This window comes from Anas acuta, chromosome 4 (genome assembly GCF_963932015.1).
Source record: "Anas acuta chromosome 4, bAnaAcu1.1, whole genome shotgun sequence".
NCBI classification, from domain to species: Eukaryota; Metazoa; Chordata; class Aves; order Anseriformes; family Anatidae; genus Anas; species Anas acuta.
Genome location: NC_088982.1, coordinates 9,178,943 through 9,196,804, shown reverse-complemented (window position 1 = coordinate 9,196,804; position 17,862 = coordinate 9,178,943). Strand labels below are relative to the sequence as shown.

The window sequence follows — 17,862 nt, the reverse complement described above, 5'->3', positions numbered from 1 at the left end:
CCCAAGTATATGGAAAAACAGTATGCACTGAAAGTAGTAATAAGGGTTGATTAGCTGATAAAGTTGGAAGAAGTCCTGAGCAACGTTAGGCAGAGCATTGCCAGCTTGCTAAAGGACGGGATCCTTTCCCTCTGCTAAAAACTGGCTGGGCACAGCGGGATTACTGGGTCGAGTGCTGGGCTCCTCAGTGCAAGACGGATGTGAATGTACTACAGCAAGTCCCCCAAAGGGCCACAAAGATGATTCAGGCCTTGAGGCATCTGTCCAGGAGAGGCTGAGCAAGCTAAGACTGTTCAGCCTCAACTGAGAAGGCTCAGGGGGATCTTACCAGTGTGTATAAATACCTGACTGCAGGGGTGGAAGGTGGGTAAAGACAGCAGGGCCAGACTCCTCTCAGTGGTATCCCATGAAAAAATGGGCATAGACTGAAATGCAGGCTCAAAATTCTACTCCAAGTGTTTACATACTGATTTTATTGTGAGGATGGCTAAACGTTGGAACATGTTACTCACAGCAGTTTTGAAACCTCCATCCTTAGTGATACCCACCTGGATACAGGGCTGAGCAACCCTGCCTGGGCAGCCCTGCTCTGAGCAGGAAGGTCACACTAGACTATCTGCAGAGGTCCCTTCCAAACTCAACCACCATGCAGTTGTGTAATGTGGACATTTCTTACAACAAGTCATTTTTATCATTGTAACACCTGTGTCTTACTGGACCCTTTAACTGACCTCAATGTATCATTCTTCTGTCTTAAAAGGATTCAAATACTCTGGAGGAGAAAAAGCCCAGGAAAGCGCAGCTCCATTTCCCTCTTTAAATTAGTGTTTTTTCCTACCACTTTCATTTGGCATTTTACTGGAAGATAGTTTTACTGGAAGCAATACCAGGAACACTTCCCAGTGGTGATTTCTTCCCAGCAATATGATAGTTGAGATTTTTTTCCCCCAGGAAACAACATTACCATCTTAGCTTTCTAGAAAAGAATTGACAGGTGGTATCTTTCTCCAGTATACCTTCCTCTCAGGAAGAAATAACACCTCATGCTCACTTAACAGCATTACAGCCTTTGCCACAAGGTATTTTGGGCAACCTGAGCCAGGGCTCCATCAACTGCAGAGCACAGAAGTGCTGCCTGATGCTCAGAGGGAACCCCCTGTGCTCCAGTTTGTGCTCACTGCCTTTTGTCCTGGCTCTCACTGAGAACAGCCTGGCTCCATCTTCTTCGCACTCTCCCTTTGGGTATTTACAGGCATTGACAAGATCCCCCCGAGCCCTCTCTTCTCCAGGTGGAGCAGCCCCAGCTCTCTCAGCCTCTCCTCACAGCAGTGCTGCTCCAGGCCCATCAGCACCGTGGTGGCCCTCTGTTGGGCTCTTTCCAGGATGTCCGTGTCTCTCCTCTACTGGGGGGCCCAGAACTGCTACAAGGGTGGCCTCAGCAATGCCAAGTAGAGGGGAAGGATCACCTCTCTTGATCTAGCAAAATGAGAAACTCCAGTAGATTAATGCCAAAAGATCTCAAATACATGTGTGAAATTAATCATATGCATGTAGCATTACAAGGTAAACACTCAGCCCTGATTATCAGGCTAAAAAGAAGTCAGAGCTCTTCAGAGTACCTAATTATTTTTTCCTCCAAGAAAACAAAAAGAGAAAGGTTAAATGCTCCCTTTCACCTTGCATTTTAGTTTACCTCCCCAAGGCAAGCAACCTTATATAATCTCAGCAGCACTTGATTTTCCACAACAAAAGCTGGATCTGTTTGCCAGTTTCAAGCTAGCTTGACAGATGTCTCAACCCATTTAAGCATTATGGCATTGGTCAGCCACACACAGAAAAAAAAGATTTTTCTTTCAGTGAGCATGTTGAGACGTTGTAGCTTAATACCCATAACACAGGAGAAAATCCTTTCACCAGAGGGCCTTACAAACATCTGAACCACAGGGGAACATCGAATGGGAGTTCCCACCTGACTATCATCTAAGCCCTCAAAGCTGCCCCCTCCAGTGCAGAGTCTTTTGTACAATAAGCAATAAGAGTGACTGATATTTTCCCTCTCGAAGCAGTGAACCCATGTTAGAGCTGCAGGATAACTCAGATTGAAAGCCACACAAAGACAAGTCCAGGGGATGCTTTGCTTTGGTGCTCATGGAACTATTTGTTCAGCTGTTAAACCAGACACTGCTACCCGCTGAGCAAATACTCTGGGTGGTTTAGTGACCTTACAGTAAAGAGCTCAATCTTAAACCAAAAAAAAAAAAAACACAACAAACCACCCAAACAACAAACCACACGTCATGCTGTATGCAACAGACCCTACATGAGGTTTCAACAAGGCAAATTAGTCCTCAGATATAGGATTATAATACGCTCATTAACCATGCACTCTCACTGGATGCCCCACAACAGTAATTTCAAACAACATTCACACGTAGCAAAGACCAAGTTTCCAAGAAGAAACGTTTGAGTTTCTCACTCATACAAGGCAGGAAGAAACTCTTTTCCCTTCTACTGAAAACACCTTCAAAATAAGTAACATCCGTTTGTGAGAAAGGAAGACAGTAACCATGACAGTATACAATCAACTGAAACTTACTTTAGATATCATAGGTAACCACAGGTAACTTAATGCATTTAGCCTTAAATATATAATTAAAATTGAAGACAACTATTATCATTCAAGCAGCCACATTTCAGAAGTCCATTTACTGGAAGATTTTTTTGTAGATTACTATACCTGCTGACTAGGGTAGGAAGGTGGTGGACTATCCATTTTTGCTTCATCTTTCCTTAATGCCCTTTTTCCTAGAGACATTTCCTCCTTTTGAGTCCCTGGTGGTTCACCACTGCTCTCCCCATCTGCTTCTTCATCGTCTGCTTCTGAGGAACTGCTGCTAGTACTGCTCACCTGAGGAGACTAGACAACATCAACTTATTAACATCCAAGGGAAGGACAAGCCTTTCTCTAGCAAAAAAAGTCCAACTGCCAGAAAAAAGTAGGACAATGTAAATGTTGTACCTCATCTTTCAATGCCATGTTTTCACCTCCGCCATTTAGCTCATTGTGAATTCCATTCATGTTGGCTACCACCTCTGCATCATCATAATTATTTAGTGGGTAGATATCAGCAAATTTTGCTGATAATGGTGCAACATCTTCATCATCACTACCACTGAGGGGAAGAGAGGCTTAGGTAAATCACAGCGCTCAGGAACCTCGGTTATTGTGAAAGCAGTTACCAAAATGAAATAAGATGGAATATCACTTACATTAAAATCCCAATTGGGAGTCAAAGCATTTTCTTTCGACTTGTTTAACTGACCGTATTTTTTTCAAGCAAGCAAAACCAAATAATCTGCTGTATAGCCCTACTGAATGCAGTAAGTGCATGCCTGAACACAAGATCTATACTGAAAATAAGATTCTCTGCTTTTTCCATGTAAAATGTTTTCCAACAATGTCTTACGACCAAGAAATTTGTTATCTTAAAAATGACAGGATACAAATGACCTTGAATTTGATGAAAAGGCCTTCTTGTGCCAATTATTTCATTTACAGAAAGTGTGAAGTGGCAAAGAGCACAGTGTAGAACTTAACTTTTTCCATCATTAAGTTCCAAACCAGTCAGTATAAGTACTGAATATTCGACGTGTCATAATAAATCTTAAGTTTCTCAATTGCTAGATGACCCCACACCTGTGTGCTTTTCAAAGTCTCCTCTAAAATGCTTAATGAACGTCTTCTTACAGACAGCTAAAACAGGCATGTTTTATTCCCCACTCCAGGCAAGTGTTGCAAAGATTGCTGTAAAAACATGAAATAACCGACCCCGAGCTCTTAAGAGCTTTTAGACTGTGCACCGTATCTTTTTGCATTCCATGAGACACTTCACCAGAATTTGAATTATGTGATGGCACCACTAGGCACACTTAAAATGTGCAAAGAGCAAATCTAAAAAGTAGACTTAGGTCCGATACAAGAAATAAAATGACTCTTCCCCAAGAAGCAGTAGCTTTTCCCTAAAAAAAGGGGCTTTTTACAGCAAGTAATACTTGAGTTTAACTTCATTAGCTTCTGAAGAGACAAATTTACCAATTCTGGACATTTCAGCACCAAATCTAGTTTACAGAAATTACAAAACACATATTTATGTAGCTAACCATACTATCATATAGCCTGTTTTCAAACATGACCCAAAGTCCCACTATTAAAGATTAAACCACGGATCATAGTGATCATAGTGTTAAATAGTAAACATTTAAAGAAAACTGAACTCAGTGAAGTAATATTCAGAAACATCCCATGCATTTGCACCTTCTTCATTCACCACATGATATTAACACAGAATCCTGATGACAATTCCTTGACTCGACTGATATTAAGTACTTAATTAATATTCCCACTGGTACTGAGGTTTCTTTTTGTTTTGTTTTCCTTCTTTAAAATATTCTTTTAGAATGTCACATGACAGAAGACTGCTGGCTAGATCCACCCAAACCACATACAGAAGTCAGCCAACCAGTTTTATCCCCTCAGAATTATGGAAGAGGCAAAAGCCTACCATTAGCCTAAGGCCTCAAATCTAAGGATCACTGTGATCTCCATGAAGAAAAAGGGTGGCAGATACTTCTGACAGGGAGAACAACACATTTCGAGCAGTATTAAGTCAACATCTCTGGAAGTTTTTAAAAGCTTTTCTTCAGGCGTTTGCACAGCATACAGCACTGGACTTGTGATCTTCTGAATACAGTATCAGGATTAATTACTTTGATGCAAAAATAGCATTACCTAATGATGGTTAGCCTGTGTAACTTGCCTTATTAAGTTCAATTCACTGCTTCAAATTTTTAAAACAGAAGAACTTACAAAGTTGGTGCAGAACCATTGTCTGCGAGGATCAGCCTTGGATGTTGCTGAATGGTAATAGGCGAGCTGGAACCTGATCCTGAACTTGCTGAAGACATACTAGGTGGGCGGATCTCAGACAGATAATCTGGAGCAGAATCGATTTGTAGTGGTAACTGGTTAATGTGGATATCATCCGTTATAGGAGAATCCATGATGCCACACGTTAAAATGTGTGAAAGGCTGCAGTCATCACAAGTACATCTGTTCAAGAATTAAAGTTACAGATATTTATGACCTTGTTTGAGAAGCATTCATTTAAAGTAACCAGACTCTTTCTTACAGCAATATAAGTCCTTTTTTCATCTAACACAAGAAATTAATCATGTATTATGATTTCAAGTTAAAAACATCATCTCACCTTCTTCTATAATTACAGTTGGGACAGTCAGGCATGCTCAAACGTGATGACAGCATGTGTCTCATTGTGTCTGTGAAGTTGTTCTCCCCAGCTAGTGCTTTCTTGTTATTAAGCTGAAGTAAATTATAAAGGCAATGTTTTAGTAGTGCAAATCTTTCCATTAACAATTCAATGGCACATCATGTCAACATATTGCATAATCAAAAAGGGTTCATTAGGAGAAGTATTTTACAAGATACAGTTTTATGAAAGTGATGTTTTGATCGCAACTAAAAAGGTACTAAGTTACAGACAAATTTTTGGCACTGAAGCTCTTCAAAGAAAGTATGTTTCTCCACTGAAACAGTAAAACAGACAAGTCCACCTCATTTGTAAATACACCCCGCATGGTATTTCTGCTGACACACACTCAACTTGAGCAGTTCTTGTCATGTTTCATGGTATGCACAAAAGGACACTGCTGACAAATGGAGAAAGAATGCAAACTCACTTTTAGCTTGCAAAAAATAATTAGGACTAATTCTGCAGTCACAATGGGATAGACTCAAGAAACAAAGCAGCTGCCCAAAACAGGACTTCACCACATTAGTGAAAAAACAATCTAAATAACCTCCAACTGGCAGAGGCCTAATCCTGAAAGCACCTAATTTCATTAGATACCCACAAACCTTAGGTTAAACAAGGATGTGCCTAAGCTTCCCCTTCTGTAGATGCCAAGACCTGACCCTTACCTAAGCAGCCATGGGCTTACAAGCTCACTTAAGCCCAATTAGGATCAAGTAAAAAGAGGATTCTCCCTCAAGTCCCTCTGAGGGGCCTGGTTTAACAGACGTTCCAAACTTGTGGTTAACACAGGCTTATGTTCCTTAAAGAAAAAAGTACTGGTGACTGTTTTGAGACATTGCCAATTTAAACTTAAGTTTATAAAAATGTACAATCATACTCTGTCTGGCTCAAGACTAGCATTTTTTCCTGTATAGTGGTACAGGAGTGGACAGGTTCCCCATCCAGTGTCGACTCTGGCCTAGTCACTCTATACTCTTACAGAAAGCACAATATGTGCTTGAACACTTCCAGGCTAGAGAAAAGAGTGGTGTGTCTTAAATAGCAGATAATTTATACTGAAGTGGTATCTGCTAGTGGCCCCTCTTCGGCTACACCTTAAAAACAAGCAGGTACCTCTGCTCAGGCTTGACCCCACAGAACAGATGCACAAGCCATCTCCAGAGCCCTAACAGATGCAGTCAGTCACCCTGCTGCTGCGGCTCACACTCCCCAGCTCTGCACACACAAGGGAATTTAACACGCTCTTGAACACAATATTCCCTACCCCGTGTGTCACGGCAGCTCCACACTTAATGTATTGGCTGTTTTGGATCCCATCCTGAGGCATCAGAAATTCCTCTGATTTCATAGGGAATTTTAACATCACGTATTCAATTTTTAGACTACAGCGCTTATCTTTTACCTTTTAGTTACTAAGTTTACATACTTGTCTTGGATCTTGCTTTCTGTACTTTAGCTGACCAAGTTTCAAGCCTGGCAAAGTCACAGAATTAGGTCATAGAAAACTAGCACAATATTCTACACTTGGATGTTTGCATCTTAAAAATATACAGGAAACATTAATATAACTTAGTATGGTATAAACAAATCCTACCTGCTCTTCAATAAAACGCCTTTGTTTAAAAAATTCCCAGTCTTCCTTTAGCATGCGTTGCTTTGTTTTCATTGCCATCTAAAACAGAATTTAAGGAAAACTCATTGGTTTAATCATAGAAATTGTAGGCTGTGGTCAGTCGGTCTATCAAAGTATCATGAAATCTAACTCATCTACACCATTTTGAAAGTACTTGCATACTCAGTCAACATAATGTTTAGTTTATTTGTTAATCCTTTGATTTGGGTCCCTTAAGTAAAAGATTTTATATTCATTTACACTACTCTTAAGTAAGATTTTTCCACTATTGTTACTTATTTTTTTTTTCCTCCAGCTACATAATTTCATAGAATTTTTGTCATTAAACCTTTAACATCCCAGATACACTGAAATCCATCAGAATCTAGGGCCAGAAGTTTTAGCAAGGCCTCAGTATAGGCGCAGAGCAAACTCCTGTACCACACGTGGAACTAGCCATCTAATCTGAGTGAAAAAATTAGAAGAGCAAACATAAGATTAAGTAGCAACCTAGACTAACACTATTTACTGCTTTTATCTCAATCGATTTCATTCCCATGATTTATTTAAGGCTGGAAAAAATTTTATAATTACTTGACCTTGAATGACACTGTACAAAGTGCACAGAGCTCCTAATGTTTTGTAGACAAATCATCTTATTCTGATTTAGCAAACAAACTTACTGACAGAACCCCAAAGCTTCCATGAACTTTAACATAGCAAAACACAGGAACAAAGCTTCTCCTACTGTACCTTACAGCTTTTTAAGAACACTAATTCATCAGCAAGGAAAAACAATTATCTAGGTTCTTTTACTTTTTGATTTACCTGGCTAATAAAAAGAATTGCAGCAACAGAATATACCAAACTCCTTCATAAAAACATGTTAACAAACCAAAGTGCAGTAGGTTATGCCACTAGCAATCTTTTTTCTTTAAAATTGTGCCTCCAAATATTTATCCCTTGATCTAAAGTTATAAGCCTTAATATTAATTTAAGCATGTTATTGCTATTACCATTATTTAACTAGGGAAACTGAAAATCTAAAGCTGGGGATTTGAAACTGCATTAAGTGGTAAAGTTCTGCCTAATGGATTTTTGACGCAATTAGCAGCATATAATTCTAATTGCTACTGTGCATTTTTATTCCCCTTACTCCAGGGAGGTTACAATAGCAACAAAAAAGGAGTTTATCATGTGTTCTTAAACAGCACGCATGAAACATTCTTGAACCATTTGTACCACTTCCTAGGCACACTAATGAGCACTGCAGAGCCTAAAGCCAAAAACGTTGAAGATTTCATCTCAGCTATACTATCAGATTCTGAGTATCCTTAAGGTACAATTAAAAACAGCAGCACTCACTGCTTTAGGTGTCCAGACACTTAGCTGAAGACTCACCACTAAAACTGAGCACCTACGTTTGCTATACATTATGAAAGAAGATTTTGATGCCAAAGAATTAAAGTTTAAAAACAGCCAGTGCATTAACTGGGAGCTACCTACTCAAGTCTGCCAAGAAACTATCAAGGAAAATAGCATGGCTTAAATCCTGGTACTCTTAAGTATTAATGGGCTGAAGTTAGTTTCCCTACTTCCACCTTAGCAGCCTTTCCTATACCACGTCCGCAAGTATCTTAACTTACTAATTCCATAAATAATAGGGAATCAGTCCATCCATCCCCACGCCCCACCCCCAAATATTTGCTATTTCAGCAGAGCAAAGCATCTTCAACACAAACCTCACGATTCATGCCTAAGAAATCTTTTGGGAAGTGGTATACAGAAACTGAGATGCCGTCAGAATGAGAAATTTACACTCCAGCCTCATGCATCTGCAATGAATATGCTAGCACTGCTGCCCAGCTGAGAAGAGATGTCTACTATGACTAACTTCTGCCTTTCTTTTTTCTAATCTAAGGCTAAAAACTGTTTGAGATCTATCAGACAAGATATCTTGAACTGAGACAGCCACGTGAATTCAAACAGATTTAAACACGAAGCAAAACAACAGTTTGGTCACAACTGACACATTACAGTAGACCACCTGTAAGAAACTCTGATGCTTGAACGTGTATCACAGGATGCTTGCTGTTTCCAAGTTTTAAATTCTATTGGATGCGTATAATACCTTTGAGCATCCCAAATTTTACCTGTGAATCTAAGCTGTTTCCCTAGCCTGTTTCACTAGAAAAAAAATCCTCTTATCGCAAATTCTCAGCACCAAAACATAGCAAAAGATATGCTTAGATATGTAGGTGCCACAAAGCCAAGAGAACAACTATGCCCATAAAATACTATGAAGTCTGTCTTCTACTGTGCTGGCCAGGACTGCAACAAATCACCTGTGAATAGGAAGAGGTGAGCAAGAAGCTCTCCCTGCACTCTTGTGGAACTGGGCAGAGGCATTTCCATATTCCTTTCTTCTGTGGGAGCCAGCAGAATTAAAAAAAAGGAAACACCCACAAAGTACATATGATTATCTAGCCTTCACTGCCGGAAATGATTGAAATACATTTACAACCTCCCAAGTTAAATGCTGTCTAAATTTGGTAAACAGTAGGACCTGAAGGTACAGACTGTACGTACTGAAACTCTGCTGTATTACAGATACCCTGAGCATCTTCCTCACGTCATCTTAACATGTCACTGATAAAGGTGTTGATATGAATGAATGCTTTTCCTGAGTTTTATTGGTGTACGCACAATATAAGAGTGTGTCACTGTTACAAGCCTGTGCATGACACAGCTGTCTTACTGTCTTCAGAAAAAATGCATTATTGGTATTGCTTGCAAAAGCTGTTCATTTTTCAACCCAAGAGCAAGTAACTCCACACACTGTAGGAGAGGTCCATTAATTTTGCCCACTCATGTCCTGTCTGAACTTTTGGGTGTAGTTTCACAGCAGACAAGGGAGGACCATTCTTAAATTCTACTAGCTGCTGGTCTGCATGCTCTGACCATTGATATACCAGCAACAAAACCACATAATTTTGTTAAGCCAAGAAGCAACAAATAATCAACATGCACTCACTGTTCAGATCCACAGTTTCCATAGTAGCTGGGCTTTATGATTTTTACCTTGTTGACAAAAATATCACTGCAATTTTAGGTACGATGTGATTTTGATCAAGAATAGTCATAGGTAACATCACCATAGACTTTAAGGTGGGACTATGAAATGCTTTTCTATGTATAATTATCAATACATCCTATAAAATTTGGTTACTTTAAAAATTGTTGTCCCCCGTAAGCCCTTTGCAAGGTTTTTTAATTCACTAACAATAATGTCATGCTACATTTCCCCAAATGGACAAAGGGTTTCTGTCTGCATCAGGGTACAGGATTTTGATGAAAAATGTTCTAAAAAGCACTTGTGGTAACTGCATGGTCACCTGATACAGAGAAACAGGAAATCAGTTAAGAGTAAATATTGAGGGGCATACAGATCAAATAAGCTCAATATGGATGCAACTCTACACAAATTCCATCTTTTGGCAAAATTAGTGCATGATGAGAAGGGACCTGACTTCCTTTTCTTACTGGAGAGGCAGCATCAGACACCATGGAGAAAATGGATTCTAGTAACACCAAGTGAGATAATTGAAATTTCACTGAGATGTCATCCATTATTCAGGTGCAAAAAAGCAGCCTGACCAAGAGAAAAGCTTCCTAAACTTCCCAATTGAAGGTACAGGAATTAATGGTAAAAAATTAGTTAAATCTTCATCGCAGGAAAGATCCTCTGGAGGGACATTTACACTGTACTGTAACACTTAAAATACCCTGTTATCTGTAAGACTAAAGTAGCATTACTAAGTTTCAAATGAGATCTCTATACTCGTAATGCTCACAGAACTTTAAAATACATGTTCTATAAAACTTTAAGTTCAAGATAAATTCTTTCTTCTCTTATCCTTGATTGAACTGAACACTATCCAAAGCCTTATCCTTAAGGTGTTATAACAATTTGAGATCTTTGAACTGCAGACAAAAAGCAAGGGAGTCGTTTTGGGAGAGCATAAACTACCACTTTCAAAACAAATAGCCAGCATTTCTTAAAAGTAAGCTCTTGACAATGAAGACAGTATAACAACACAGTTTTTTGTAGACCCAGAAGAATCAGCAGTTAGAACACACAATTATAAAGCAGGTAGCTACAGATGTCACTGTACATCTACACAAATATTTACGTAGCGAGACTTGCAAGTTCTGGTTTTGAATGTGATATGACAAAGTTCCTATCACAATACGCAACACGTATAAAGAAGTTAAAAATCATTTCAAGGCAATCTCTCGCCATGAATTTCATTTAATACAATTATTTTGGAAGCCTAGTTTTTGGGGATTCCTCCCCCAACCAGCAATGTCTAGGGAAGAAAGTTCAACGTTAATGCACTATGGGTAATTCACACATTGAATTCATTGCAAAATATTCAAAGACCATCTCTAAAACAGGGCATAACAATCTGCTGCAACAATTTGAAGATATTTCTGCACAATCACCATTATGTTTTATTATGTTAGGATTCTTTTCTCTTTTCCAGAAGACTGACATCACTGAAAACCGAAAAAAGTATCATTGTGTAGCTTCAAAGCTCCAGATAAAAATACCAAAGGAACTCTTCACCGGAGGCACAGCCTTGCACGAGCTGCTCCCTTGTATGATTAGTCATGAAACTGTTTACACAGTTCTTACCTGTTCATCGACATAGTCATCTATTCTTTTCTGGCATTCAAGCCATGCTTCAGCAACTTGACCCATTTCCTGTTCCAGCTGATGATACCTTTGTAGCAAGGTACTATACATATCTTCACTACAGGAATCGTGTGTTGTTCCGACCCTGGAAGTTCAAACAGTGCTTGTTACAGAAGAGACATTCGATTGAAAATCACACCGAGTTCTGCCAGCCTGTAAAATGTTGTTCAAGTGACATTATCGATATACCTAGGCCCACATAGCTGTCTGTATCCCAAAATGAGTATTTTTAGTCATTTTTCAAAAAAAAAGTAACCAACAACTGCTTGTTCCAGTGCTCTGTAACCAATAATAGCAAGAATGTGGGAAGTGCAACATTTCTAGAGCCTCTTTCCCACGGGCAACCAGATGTCAACCCTACTGAGCCATGTTTATTCCAATTTTATTGCTTGATATATTTATCCTTCCAAATTCTAAAGGGTAAATATACAAGTTGACTATTCACTGACGAGCTAAAATGGTAAAAATAAAGCTAGAAGCTTGTTAATCAGAACCCTCATGATCAATGCTAAAAAGATTACTACACTACCTCCAGTTTGGGAAAATGCTACGGAATGACACAAGTGAGAGAATTTGGTTGCATGCAGTAATCTACTATCGCTTGAGCAGCAACATCAACTTCAAAATGTGTTTATGCCATTCACCGATGACTGTCTCCGTAAGGAGCCCCAGAAATAGGATAAAGACTTAATTTCCTTTCTACTACTACGTTTTTGTACGGCAAATGCCTTAAAAAAGGATTCATAAGACCACATCATCACAATGACTCTTAAGAAAATAAGCAAGCTCCCTAAATCCTGACTTCAAAAACAGTGAAACAACAGAATTCTTAGAAATTGTGAGTTTAAAGCACACTGAATTGTAATGACCTGTGAATTGACACAAATAGACTAAAGGTTTTCAACATTTTTCCTGCTCAGTAATTAAGAGAAAAGTGGCTGATACTTCATTTAGCATAAAGGTTGCGTGGTTAAGCACAAAGTTTGTGTGGCTGGTCAAAGGCTCAACAAGCTTGTGACAAAACCAAAATCCGAACATCTTAACACTTGACATTAAAGCCCAGGCACAGCGTTTCTGAAGGTTTGCTACAGATTTCCATTGCCCCAGGATACTAACCCAAACCAACAACTACATAGCCCTGTCTATGATCTGCCAAAGAACTGAGCCATTGATTTTAAGATGGCAATTAAGCATAAACAAGAGCTGAGCAAAGAGTCAACTGACAAGAGTAAGCATCAAGTTATAGTCATTAGTATCCATTTCCCAATGAACTTGAGTTTCATGTCTTTTTTTGATGAGAACTTGCAACACAAACACCTTAGAAGGCTACGTAAGCAATTATGCTCATTAGAAACCTGGGAAGTCCTTTTTTGGTAGGGTACAAAAAAAGACTTCAGCACTGTCAGTTCCAGTCACTAGATCACAATCACTTTCCCTAAAGCTTGTGTTTTTGGTATGATGCAATGATGTGAATTTCTGGTTCTTACCACACAGAAGTCAAGAATTTCTCACAGCTGCAGCTGAATAGAAGTACACTTAGAAGCACTAGTTGTGCTCAAACATCCTTTCAAAATATGCTTTCAAGTTAGAAGTAAACTTCATTTTTTAAATTTTCAATTAACAACACAGCAGCATTTATACTTTCAATTTCTACTGTGTTCTTGAGTACAGATTAACAAGTATTTACATGCTACTAGCAAATATACTGTTACCCCGAGGCAACTGTAAAGCAACGGCTGACAGGATTTCCTTAAATACTGATTATGAAAATAAACCCTTATGAATTGTAGAGTCTGATCTAGAAGCCCTGCTGATTAAATAATTGTTTGCAAGCACATGAACAGCTCTTATAGCTGGTCTGCAGATTGTACAAAATGTACCTCTGAAAGAAACCCAGGGTAACAGAACAAGCTGCAGCCCATTAAGGCCCTCTAGTCTACCCTGAGAAGAGGACCAGACCTGGCACAGCTGACCACCTGTATCAGCTCATTATCCTACCTCCCCTCAAGCTTGCTGTGGTTGAGCATCATCACTAAGCAAGCATCTTTTACAGTCAGACATTTGATAAATATCCTCAGAGTTAACCACAGCACACAAACTACGCATTCTGAAACAGCCCAAGATGTACAAAAGGTGTAGTCATTTAGATGAGGGATGACAGAAAGGGTGAACACTCAAACCCCAAGTGAAGCTGGGATGCCTCAATATTCACATTTCAGGAAGGAAATATGAAATATTTCACGTTTCAGGTACGGAAAACAATGAGACCAATGATCTTCTGTCACAGAACTCCAGCAGTACCTTCTCTACTGCTTGTAAGCAAGGCTAACAACAGTAAGGCAAAACTGGACAAGAGATAAGTATCAATGAAGATAACCACCCAACAGAACATCCCTTCCATATCAATTTGTGGCCATTTGTTATTTTTGGGGGGTGGGAAGAAGAAGTGAAAGGGTCTGCCTACAGAGGAGTCTTGACTGTTGCAAAAAAGTCAGCTCTGTATCCTGAACCAGAAGGCTGCCTTTCCTTCAAGGAATTGGAAGAAAACCAGGTGCTTACTCTTACAACTGAAACAAGGAATAGGCTTTTGGTTAGAAAGTTATATATACAGCCAAGATTTTTTTTCAGAAGTTACAGACAACACAATACTTTTGTATCCTTCAAAGGCTCTTTTACTGCTGTGCAGTTAAACTGGACTATGCATTTCTAAAGGCTCCATAAGCTGAGCTTTAATAAGAAACTCAGGTAAATCACAAACTTTTGAAAATTTCAGAGACTATATTCTCTTCATGGCAACTACAGAAACAATTAAAAGTTGAGTGTCTTGTAAATCTTGTAGCATGTCAAATAGACCTCCCTAAACTACTATTCCTAATGTCTGAGCTTAATGATAGTCCTGTACTAGGTGAAAAGACTTATTCTAGAGCTCACTCTCAACCAAGTACAACCAAGTAGTTTTCTCCTTTTGCAAACCAGCAGAACAGCAAGACCAGGGTTCTTCAAGCATCAACAGATGCAACACCTAGAGATAAGACCAATGATCACACTGAGGAACCTCAGTGCTCACAAAAAAAACTTATAACCAAGGACTTTAGCCATAAGATCTACCACAACCTGTATTTCTATCTGCTGGAGACAGACCATTCAGAGATCCTCCCTCTCAGAGATGGTTTTGCTTCTCAGATCCTTGAGAATTTCTACTAGAATTTACGCTTCACAAACTGGTGTGCATTTATACAATGACCATTTGTAAAGTGTTCAGTATTCCTTCAAAGAGAAGCCCTCAAGGGCTTGAAATCAACAGTGAAGAGTGCAAAAAGCCAATCCTCATTTACTATTCAAGATGAAATCATCAGGAGACTAGGTTGATGCTTATGCTCCCCCATGCGAGGCCTCTGCTGCAATGTTCCTCCACTCCATATGGTACCAAATTCCCAATGGAAGGTAGGATTATTCACATTTCTTTAGGGATGGTTAAGGCCCAGAGATCTCGTAAGAAAAAAAAATCTGATTACGTGAAAAGTAACGGCAGAAGCTTATGCTTTCTGAAGAAAGAGTCTATAAACTAGAAACCATGGAACAGGAAAAGCTTGTGCTGAACCTCTGCTTTCAAAGAACACTCAATCTAGGCAAAACCACAATTTAAGTGAAAAACCCAAACGTTATACAGGGAGCACTGATGTACTGGTAAAGCAGCTCCTGCAGGAATAGATTCTGACTTTAAGCCTTGGAAGTAGCTGTCACTACAGTGAAGCTCCTCAGAGAAACACAGCTTTGATCTGAATTCCAGTAGCACTTGAGAACAACAGGTAAAGGCAAACGATCCAACATTTTTGGACTTAAGGGAAACTTAAGGTCACTTCTTAACAGTCTTATCTCTATAGAGAATGACAATATAAATAGCCTCGATACAACCAGGACTGATGTAGTAAGAGGTGGGGGGAAACCTTTGTAGGAAACTTGCAAGATGCCTGAGGACAGTCAGTGAAAGCAGCACTGGGAAGTCAAGCACAAATCAAGAGATCAAAGGACAAGCATGCAACTGAACAACATGCTGTAGAACACAGGAACAGAAAGACCTGTCTGAAAAGGGGTCTCAGTACCAACCCAGTGCTGAGCCCAGTGGCAAGCATCTTTTCCTGCTTTTTCCTGCTTTCCTTTTGAGTATCAGCTAGCAAAGGGAGAACACCGAAGTTTCTTTTTTTTTTTTTTTTTTTTTTGCTGTGAGCAACACTGCTTGCAACTGAGACATTTAATCATATTGCTCTTGTAGCAGGGAAAAAAATATCCAAGACACTGCCTTTAGGACAAGCACATGCAGAGCACTAACGGTTTCATCAGAAATAAGTGTGAGAGGTCAACGTGAGCCATGCATGGCTGTACTCTAAGAAGATCAGAAATTAAGGTTGTAAGATTAAGAATTAAATTTCTGTGAATAAATACAACACCTTTTCTGTAAAAAAAAAAAAAAAAAAAAAAAAAAGCCCTTTCAGGCACACAAACCACAAGCAGAACAATTTTACTAACAAAATACATATTCTAAAGCCCCAGGAAATATGCCATCAGATCTACAGAATGCAACATGCCATCAGATCTACAAACATACAACAAGGGTGTGGGGTTTTCTTTAAGCAATCTGTTCATTGAAGAAAGTGAAAAAAAAAGTTATTTGTATACCACTAGAAGCAGGAAGGTGCTCAGGCTTTAATTGCAGAGGTGTGAATACAGTACCAGTGCCTGATGAGGAGACTACTGTTCCAATCAAGACATCAGCATTTTCACAGGGCACTGACATTTTACTAGATAACCCACAAGTAAGCAGACTGAAGTTGTAATTCTGACAAGCAAGTGATGACAGCAGCCTGCTCCATCAACAAGACCCTTTTCCAAACATATTGACAAGACTTTTTACCTATTTAATTGGACAACCAGAACAATTTTTTATTTTTAAACACAGTGGTTGCAAACAAGGATTTTGCTCTCTTTTCTTATTTAAAGGAGAAAAGTTGAAGTCTCTACCTTAGCTGTGACACTAACGTTGGCAAGCTATTCTGCAGGAGTGGCTCAGAAAATACCAGATTTTCAAACAGATGCTTATTGTGCAATTCCCACGTCACCTGAAATTTCTTCAAATGTTCATTTTCCTATAATAAAAAAAATAAACAGAAATAAGCTCAGGTCATAAAACAAAGAAAGAATACTTTTGTCTCAAGACAAAATCTTTTAAGTCTAGTTTCTATTAAACCCACCTGCCTACAGGCTTCATTATTCAGCTCACACATTACTCAGTTTTAATATTCGTACTATGAAACAGTTATTTAATGGCTTAATAGATGCAGCTTCATTTTCTGTTTTTCTAAATTAGCATGGATTATGAAAAAAAGAAAGACTGTGTTGTTGAAAGCTCCTATTTCTCTCTGCACTGAAATATGTATCTTATGATCTGAACCAGTTATTCTCAGGTTCTCTTGTCAAGTTGTCTCATTTGTGATTGTTTTTCAGTTCTTTGAACTTATCCAGTAACAGACACATAGGAATAAAAATTATAGCTTGCCATCAAAATTGACATTAATCAAGTAGAGAGGTTTTTCAAAGTGCAACTTCTTTTTTGAAAAATGCAAGTTTTCTAAATAGCCAAGAGACCAACTGCTCACTTCTCTAAAAAGCAGAATGTTCTTCTATTTAGGATTACTTAACATACAAATGTATTTAATTTCAAGGCCTAAAAAGTAAGTCTATTATCAAAACATCAGAATCAAAGATAAGCACAATGTGTTTTTTCTGAGTTCTTAGGTTTTTCCGTATCAACAGGAGTAAACAGGTTTTCTACAGCAGTTTCCCTCAAACAGCAAAATTAAATGCAAGCATTCTGACCATCAGACCAGGAGATGAAGCCTACGCACCATAACCTTGAGTAACCAGAAATATTTTAGAATTTCAAAGTTTTGTTAAACATAGTGAGTTAAAAATTAATACATATTCATCAGACATAAATAGTAGAATATCAGTATTCAAAAATAATCAAGGACTTGGTTTATTGTTACTGTGTAGAATTGGCATTTTTTTCTCAGTTGCACAAGAGACACGCACTCTTTCACTTTGAATGCTACGTCTTCAAAATACTTAATGAATTGCTAATGAATTTCTATGAATTGCTA

At 38.8% G+C, this 17,862-nt stretch overlaps 1 protein-coding gene across 2 annotated transcripts in view; it reads right to left on the bottom strand.

Moving 5' to 3' along the window:
- The window catches only part of FAM193A (family with sequence similarity 193 member A), a 75,986-nt gene that overhangs the window by 17,535 nt on the left and 40,589 nt on the right, over window positions 1-17,862 (bottom strand). Inside the window, exons 7-13 of one of the 2 annotated variants that reach the window (XM_068679724.1) lie at window positions 16,724-16,848; window positions 11,645-11,789; window positions 6,928-7,005; window positions 5,268-5,380; window positions 4,868-5,110; window positions 3,020-3,173; window positions 2,738-2,917 (exon numbers count right to left, since the gene is read on the bottom strand). In XM_068679724.1, coding sequence (XP_068535825.1) covers window positions 2,738-2,917; window positions 3,020-3,173; window positions 4,868-5,110; window positions 5,268-5,380; window positions 6,928-7,005; window positions 11,645-11,789; window positions 16,724-16,848 — 1,038 coding nt within the window. The remainder of the gene's footprint in view (window positions 1-2,737; window positions 2,918-3,019; window positions 3,174-4,867; window positions 5,111-5,267; window positions 5,381-6,927; window positions 7,006-11,644; window positions 11,790-16,723; window positions 16,849-17,862) is intronic. The other variant, XM_068679726.1, reaches the window with a different exon arrangement.